General features: G+C 59.4%; 1 protein-coding gene across 2 annotated transcripts in view; it reads right to left on the reverse strand.

Annotated features, from left to right (window-relative positions):
- Positions 1–6,514, reverse strand: part of TNS2 (tensin 2) — a 15,506-nt gene extending 8,992 nt beyond the window's left edge. Inside the window, exons 1-8 of one of the 2 annotated variants that reach the window (XM_004373996.3) lie at positions 6,234–6,514; positions 3,287–3,395; positions 2,741–2,778; positions 1,810–1,848; positions 1,450–1,488; positions 1,249–1,298; positions 853–1,024; positions 312–362 (exon numbers count right to left, since the gene is read on the reverse strand). In XM_004373996.3, the coding sequence (XP_004374053.1) occupies positions 312–362; positions 853–1,024; positions 1,249–1,298; positions 1,450–1,488; positions 1,810–1,848; positions 2,741–2,778; positions 3,287–3,395; positions 6,234–6,239 (504 nt within the window). In that variant the 5' untranslated portion in view covers positions 6,240–6,514. Of the gene's footprint in view, positions 1–311; positions 363–852; positions 1,025–1,248; positions 1,299–1,449; positions 1,489–1,809; positions 1,849–2,740; positions 2,779–3,286; positions 3,396–5,022; positions 5,385–6,233 lie in introns of those variants that run through there. The other variant, XM_004373995.2, reaches the window with a different exon arrangement.
- Positions 6,515–8,183: the final 1,669 nt, after the last annotated feature.

Consider the following 8,183-nt stretch of genomic DNA (forward strand, 5'->3'; position numbering starts at 1 on the left):
CTGTATTCAGGAAACTTCTTAGCTTTGGTTTAGTCCAGTTGTGCTGACTTCCCCTGTAGTGTGTGCTGTCCTTCCCTTCACCTAAGATAATTCTTATCTGTATCTAGTTCTCAGCAATTTCCTCATCCAAAAAATGGGCTGATACCTGCTGCACCATGCACGTTTTGGGGTGTCTCAAGTAATATGTTGTATGGGAAAATGCTTAAGAGTGAAGTAAATGCGACTTGCAATTATTAATAATGAGGAGGCTGGGAGGCTTCTGGGGCACGGGTGGTTGGGTTTAATGGCTAGGCAGGCCACTGCCCCCCTACCTTGGGATTTAGGCGAGTCAGGTCATGTCTTTTCTCTGAAAGGTTGAAGAGCTGCAAATAAAAGGGGGCTTTAGACGGACGGAAGCCCTGGTGGAGCAGTGGTTAAGCGCTTGGCTGCTAACCAAAAAGTCAGCAGTTCGAATCCACCAGCCCCCCCTGGAAACCCTATGGGACAGTTCTACTCTGTCCTATAGGGTCGCTATGAGTCGACTCGACAGCAGTGGGTTTCGTTTTAGACGGAAGAGACCTCAGGCAGCGAGGGACACCGCTGGGTGAAAGTGGTATCACTTCCAGGAAGTGGGCCTCTAAAATGTGGAGACTGCTGAGACCTGAGCTAGCTCTGGCATCCCAATAGCCTGTATTCCAGGATTCTGTAGTTGGCGGTGGCTCTGGCGCCCCGCCCCACCCCGCCCCCGCCCCTACCACTCGGGCTCCGCCCCTGGTGGGCTCGCCTCCGCTGGTTTGACGTCAGTGAGTAGCCTCGCCCATCTGGACCTCCCAGCCCTCTCATTGGTTGACTCCGGTAGGCCCCGCCCCTCACCAGGTATTTGTCGCGGTGCTTGGATTGCAGCACGTGAGCCAGCTCGCGCAAGTGGCCCCGGTGTCGCTGCTCGTCGGGCCGCGCGGGGAAGGCGGCGGCCAGGATCCGCTCTGTCACGTAGGTGAGATCCAAGTCCCAGCGCCTCTCCATGAGCGGGTCCAGACTGAAGCTCCTGGGGAGGGGGCAGAGCCTAGGTAAAGGGACGGAGGGGCGGTGCACCCGAAGGTGGCTAGTGTGATGGAGGGTGTCTGGCAGACTCCAGGTGAGGCCTGCTGGGTCCTGAGGGTGGGTGGACCAGAGGTTCCCGGGGAGCTCTGTTTGGGGGCTCTGCCCTGGGCTGAGGTGTGGGGTCGGCGGAAGGGATCCTGTGGCACTAGCCCAGACGACCTTACTTACCTGGGCAGAGTGCTGCGCTGCCTCGAGTGGTTCAGAGACTTGGTGGATCCCTGGTGGATGAGAAACCTTGTTTGGACATCTCTTTGGGTGCACTCCACTCCCGACTCTAGAATTCCATGCACTTTTGTCCCCAAAAGAAACCTAGGTCCTTACTCCCGAAGCTACCTGCTTCCGCCCCCGCCCACTACTACATCACCTTACCAGGTGCTCTATGCGCCTTACTGGGGCTGTGTTCCGCCGCTAGAGGGAGATGTGGGAGGAAAGGGAGTGGTTAGGGCAAGGGCCTGGGGATAGTGTGTGTTGTGGGTGGGGGGGCATGTCAGCATCCCTGTGAGGGCTCTAGTTGAGGGGAGGGGAGGAAAGTCCTGCTTAGTCCAGCAGGCCCCAGAGAACAGGATGAGGAGAGGGCTCAGACATCTTTTTTCCTCCCCCTTAGGATGACCTATACCTACTATAGTCAGTTCAAGGTTACCTCCTGGGAGCCCTCTCCAGGGCCACCAGACCTCTGACCACCTCAGCCAGGTCCCTTGCCTCCCTTACCCCATCCCAGGGCACACTTACCAGCTCTGCCGGAGGCAAGGCCTGACAGGATGAAGTCACCTGGAGGAAGACCTGAGTGAGGGGCTGAGCTCCGGGTGAAATGGGCTCTCCTGGGCTTGCGGATGGGGCCACCCTTCAGCTTCAGCAAGAAGGTGGAGGGGCTGCCAGCAGATGGGCTCCAACTGAGGTTCCTCTATTTAAGGGAGCCTCCCCTCTGGCCTCTCAGTCCCCCACCCCTGGGCCCCCCACTTGTTGCTCTTGGCTCCCAGCCCCCTGCCCACACAGACCCCCATTCATCCAGCTGCAGGGCAGGAGTTATATATAGAGCCATCCAAGCAGGCCATGGCCAGGGAGGGACACTGGCCTCTTTCACCGGGAGACCCCGCCCCTGGGCACAGAGCTCCCTCAAGCCAGCTCCAAGGCCCTGGGACCACTTGTACTATAGGAGGACCACGGAACCTCCTCAGAGAGGGGCTGTCTCGGGTTCCCAATGGGCAGGGGTGCTATCTAGGGCTTGTACCTTCTGCCCAACCTTTCCAGGGTGCAGGACAAGACCTCCCAGGCATCCTTAGGACCCTTCTCCAGAGGGAAGACACAGCCCATCCGGCTGCCCAGTCTCTGAAATGCTGCTCCCCACCCACCCACCGCACCCTTCCTCCTACTCCTACCCTCCTCCTCCCCACCCCCCATCCTCTCACCAGCTGCAGCCTGGGCACAGCACCAAGACAAACGCTGTCTCGCTGTCCACCCGCCAGGGGCCAGCCCGCCAGGGGGTGGAATAGGATGGTTCTTAAAGGGCCCAGTACAGCATCCCCTCCTCCCCAGCAGGGGTTCCCCACTGATGACAGAGACGGAGGTGGAGGGTCAATGCCAGTGTAGCTAGAGAAGCCCCCTTGGGAGGAGGGAAGGGATCCTAGTCTCCCTCTTCCATCAGGTGGAACCAGGTACCCACCTTTGCTTCACATTTTCTGTGTGTTGCCACCTTGCAGACTGGAGGGGGACAGGAGAGGAAGAGGTGTTAGCAGGAGCTTCTTGGGGCAGTAGGAGGGCTAGGCCTCCCCCATCTCCCCTTGCCCTGAAATCCAGACCCTGGGACTTCAGGACTCCAGCTGTACTACGCTGGATGGGTGGGCAGGAGGGGCAGAGTTTGAGGGAAGAGCGTGGCAGTGGAGTACTCGCCAGGCTAGGGAGGGAGGGAGCCAGGAGTAATGTCTTGTGTGTTGGGTTAGGGTGAGGAGGCAGAGAGGGAGGAAGTCACCAAGTCACAGGTCAGGTGGGAAGGTGGTGAGGAAAATTGAGTCTCCTGGCTTGCCGGGGTGTTTGTCATGGGGAGCAAGGGCCGCTTGAAGTGGGGGCAGCTGTTTCTTGGCTACCATGTTGCCTAATCCAGAGGCATCATTCACGTCACATTGTATGTGGTATGAATCTGCCCCCTGGAGTTGTGCAATACAGTGGCAATGGGTAGAGGGTCTCCAAGTCACAGGACAGGGCTCCTCACCTCTGCACGAGACACCTGTCCCATCGATGGTCACCTTACACACTGCACAGACCGGCGGTTTCTTCCGGAAAACCTTCTCCCGGAAGCTATGTGGCTCAGCTTTCCTAGGCTGGGGGTGGAGGGACAGACAGAAGTGTCAGTTCCCAGAGGGTTCATCTCCAGGATCAGGCAGGGGCCTTAACAGCACGCTGGTTTCCTCCTTCCTCCATCCCAATAAAGCCCCCAGACTCATGGTCTACCACCCCATCCTACCCAAGACTCACTCGGCGACAGCTGCTCCAGGGGAGTGGTGGAGCCTGTCCTACACAGTGCATGGAATCTGACCCCTTGCATCACCCTAAGCTGGGTCAACTCCTCCCCAAGGGGTCACTTAGGCCCCTTATGTGGCTTTGGTGTATGATGCCCTTAGTGGGTGTGCTCTCAGACTCTCCTCCATGAGGGCCCTCTGTTTCTCCCCTATCTTGCCATCTCCAGTGGAGAGTGGGCGGGGAGGGGGGCCCAGACATGTCATGTGTAACATGTCACAAAGCAGCCAGACTGATCCAGCAGGAGTGGCCTCAGCCAGTCCGGCTCCCCTGGCTCCCGTTGTCCGCATGCTCCAGGCAGCTGACATGCCCCCCTCCCTTCCCTGTCAGAACAACATGTTTACTCTTTGTGGGTTGAGGCAGCAAGCAGCAATTGTGTAAGGGGGGTAATGCTGGAAGGAGAGGCATGACATAGGGGAGAAGTGTTTCGCTGCTTTGCTGCCAGTGGATACAGTCTCTTGAGGAGGTTCAAGCGGGATTCAAGCAGCCAGTGGTGGAGGGGGTAGACCAGATGTCCTTTTCAGCCCTTCCTCACCCAGAAATGCAGTGGACAGGAGGCTGGGATGCCGCCCTCCCTCACCCCGCCATGGTCCAGGTCTATCTCACTCCCATCCTCTTCCATTATGGGTTCGCTCTTCCCATCCTCTGAGGACAAGTTGCCTCCTCTCTCTTCCACCCATTTTTCTCCTTTTCTGGAGTTAAAGCTCCTGCCCCTCTCCCCTTCTGCCCCCCACCCCAGTTGTCTCATGCTGCCCTGAGCTTCTTCTGGGGTAAGGCCAAGAATTTCGAGAAAGGGAGTGAAGGGGTCTCCAGGCCCCCCAGCCCGGGGACCCAGGCAGCATCTCTGGTCTCTTGGCTTTCCCTGGAGCAGCTGGATTTAACCCAACCTGGAACCCTTCTGGGCTGCACCAATCTTGCTGGACCCACTAGGAAACTTGGGTGCATTTTCACATTCACAGTGTATGCGGATGATGTCAGTGGGAAGCCAGCCTCCAGTTTCTAACGCACGCCTAAGACCCGGCCTCTTTTTTCTTGACCACCCCCCACCCCATTTCCCCCAAACACTCCAGGTCAGGGAAGGGGCCTGATTTCTTGGCCTTGCTTTAGGGCTCCAGGATGGTACTGGGCAAAGTCCTGCAATGAAGTACCTGGGGTGCAGATTTGGGGGGCTGGGATCCCCAGAGTTGGCCCAGGCTAGGGCAGGGAGGTGACAGAGGAGACACATCAGACACCAGGATCTGCTCCAACCCTGCTGCTCATGCTGCGGCCCCACCACCCCAAAAGGGCAGAGTAATGAGGGAATGCAGGGCAAGGAGAGAAGCCTGAGGAAACTGAAATTGGAAGAGGGTCTGGCCTGAGCCCTGTCTCCCTCCCCCACTGCCCACACCCCCATCCCCGCCCCTCCTCTGCCCCAGCTGGGGGCACTCCTACCCTGCTGGTGGCCCGGCTGCTGTCCCTCCTCCCCAGGGCTCTGAGCAGCCTCTCCATGGGGCCGCTGGACTTCATGGTGTCTGGCTGGCCTGGGTGCTGGCCGAGAGGCCTGAACAATGCTGGGGCCTGGCCGGGGCTTCCTGGAAGTGGCCTGGCTGAGGCAGCGGCTTCCCCTGGGCGGAGGGGAGGCTGTCTGGCTGCTTTGAGGAGAAGCCCGGCCCTGGAAGTGGAGGGGAGTGCAGGCGGGAAGGGGGCAGGTCGCTGCTCCAGGAAGTGTGGGGCGGGGGGAGGATGTGGGGGAGGCCAGGAGATCAGATTCCCAGGATCTATCCTGCTGGGAGTGTCAGCCCAGGATCCTTTGGGCCCCCTGGCTCTGGAGCTACTGGGCCTCCTGTGGGGTATTCCAGGGATCCACCCTGTCCAGGGATCTGCAGGGATCCAGGGTCCTGAGATCCATCTCCAGTGGGGCAGGGTGGGTGCAGGGTGGGAATTTAGGTCTCAGGGCAGGGCTCGAGGACCAGTGGGGAACACTGTGTCCCCGCCAACCTCCCAGCCTGGACTCTGAGGCCCTCTCGGGACTTCCGGTGGGGAGGAGGGGCTGGGAACCACTGTCCTGGCCTGCCCAGGATCTGGAGTGCATCCTGAGGCTCCTTAAAAAAAAAAAAAACAGTTGCCCTCGAGTTGATTCCGACTCATAGTGACTCTATAGGACAGAGTAGAACTGCCCCATAGTTTCCAAGGAGTGCCTGGTGGATTTGAACTGCTGACCCTTTAGCTAGCAGCCCTAGCACTTAACCACAATGCCACTGGAGTTTCCGGAGGCTCCTCAGGTCAGGGAAAATGTGGTTGCAGGCCAGCTTCCTGCCTCAGTTTCCCTGGTTGTAAAGTAGGAAAAGGAAGACATGCACTGCCCACCCGCCACGCCACACACACTGCCAGGCCAAGTTCCAGCTTGAAGACTGCTCTGCCCACAGGAGTGCTCCATTCTTCTGTCACAACCCCAGGCATTTGAGCCCCTTCTCCTGACAGCCCACCAGCTGCTCTGCTTGGGACACAGTCCCCCAGTCACCTACCCCTGGCTGTTTCATGCCCACCTCACAGAACCCTAACCTGTCCTTTGAGCCCTGCATCTTAGGCCTTCCATCCCCGGTGGTTCCAGGCCCCCAGTGCCAGGCCCTCTCTCCACTGTGCCCCCAAAGCCTGAGTACTACCTTCATGGCTCTCCTAGCTCTGTTCTCCTTCCTTAGTGGCTGTCCCAGGGCTTGAGGACTGGACAGGTGGCCCCCCTCCCCCCTCAATGGGCCTCCTGCCTCCCTCCTGGGAACATGGCCAACTTCCTGTCCCGGGAGTCAGGGCAGGGGGTGGATGAGGCCTTGGGAAGGGGAGAATAATCTTCCAAATACGCAAGGGGTTAATGGCCTGGGGGTCATCAGCCCCAAGCCTTGGACAGCAGCTGCTCAGACTGGCAGGAGCTGTCATTTGAAAGAATGTGTAAATGTGCTCCCCTCACCCCCTTATTTGCATGGTATTTACTGAATGTCCCAGAGCTCTGGCAACTCCCAACTCCCTCAGCTCTGGCTTCTCCCACTGGGTCCCTTCCTGCTAACCTCCCCCTCCCTCATAACCATCTGGACTGGTCCAATCCTGTGGTCTCTGGGATGAGCCCCAGGCTGGCAGCCCACCCAGGACATTTCCGTGGGCCTGCCTGGCCTGGGCCTACCCTGAGGCCTTTCCCTCGAAGCTCCAGTCCTCTAGCCCGGGAAGTCTCCCCAGGGTACCTTGGCCAGTGGGTGGCATCTGTGTAGCAAGGCATAGGTCCCCAGCCTGTAACTGAAGACGGGCACTGGCTCTGCAACCTACCCCCACCCTCCCAGCCCTGGCTGGGTTCCAGGACATTCCAGGCCCCTGGCCAATGTGGGCAACTGGACCTGGCCTGGTCCAGCACCCAGTCCTGTTCCAGGGAGGAGCACTGTGGTGGGGGGCTTTCCTCTGCCTAGTTCCCTCCTTGCACATAACTGAGCAGGACCCCTTTAGCATGTTTGTGTTCCTACTGCCTTGAGATGGGCTGGATAGTTCCCTTGCCTGGCAGGCCCTCTCACCTGGGACAGGTCCCCAAACATCCTCTGACCCTCACTGGTCTCAGACATTCCTCACCCAGGCCCAACAAGGTGTCCAGGCAGTGACTGAAGCTGACTAACCCCTGTGTTGGTTGACCAGGGCCAGGACTAGCATGGCTTTGAGTGCATGCCCACCCTGTGGAGCATCTGAGGGAAGAAGACGGGGACAGAAAAGTGCTGGTCTCTTAGTGTGTGTCTGAGGGGAAAAGAAGCTCACTGGAACAGGGCTGGGAAGGTATTACCAGACCTATAGGACCCGCACTTTCCACAAGCCTGGAACATTCCAAAGCCTGTCAGCAGCTCCCCAAGCCTGGCCCCGTCTCACTTAGAAGCCTTGGGTTTGTTTGGAGAAACCCCCTCCACCCACACACCCCACTTCCTGGAAATAGCTGTGGTTGGATGAGAGGCTGGGAGCCCAGGCCTAGCTGAGAAGGAGGGGTGAGGCCCACGAAAGGAGAGTGAGGGAAGGCAGGGTGTGCCCAGAGGGAGATGGAGAATTGAAGGTAGAAACAGAACGGGGCAGATGAGTGAAGTGGGGCTGGAAAGTTGGATCGGCCCCATTTGTGCTTGCTTTCTGCCTCAGTTTCCCAAGATGTAAAGCAGAAGAGCAAAAGACTCTCATGCACTCTCCCCTGGGCCGCAGCCCAAGTGCTGCTTCCAGCTTTTGCCCAGGTTCCGGGCCTGTGAGTGTAGAGGCAATGTGCGCCCCCGCGCTGGAGAAGCCGCGCCTCGTGTGGAGGGCGCGCGCGCGCGCGAAAGCGTGGCGGGAGAATGCCGCGCCGGAGCGGGCAGTGTGTGCGCCCGGGACAAGAAAGTTTGACGGCCCGACGGCCCGGAGAGTGCGACCGCAGGCCGTGCCCTGCCCCCTGATCACTTTCCTAGCCGTCAACTGCCCCCAGGTCGCCAAGGCCCGCCCCGACCCCCAGACCTGGGACGCCCACCCCTTTCCGCGCGCCCCCTGGCGTCCGCCCCCGGCACTGCCCTCTCGGCTGTGACGCAGAGGCCGCCGCCCTTCGGCCTAGCGCGGCTCGGCCACTCACCTGC

This window comes from Trichechus manatus, unplaced genomic scaffold, assembly GCF_000243295.1.
Source record: "Trichechus manatus latirostris isolate Lorelei unplaced genomic scaffold, TriManLat1.0 scaffold00027, whole genome shotgun sequence".
NCBI lineage: Eukaryota > Metazoa > Chordata > Mammalia > Sirenia > Trichechidae > Trichechus > Trichechus manatus.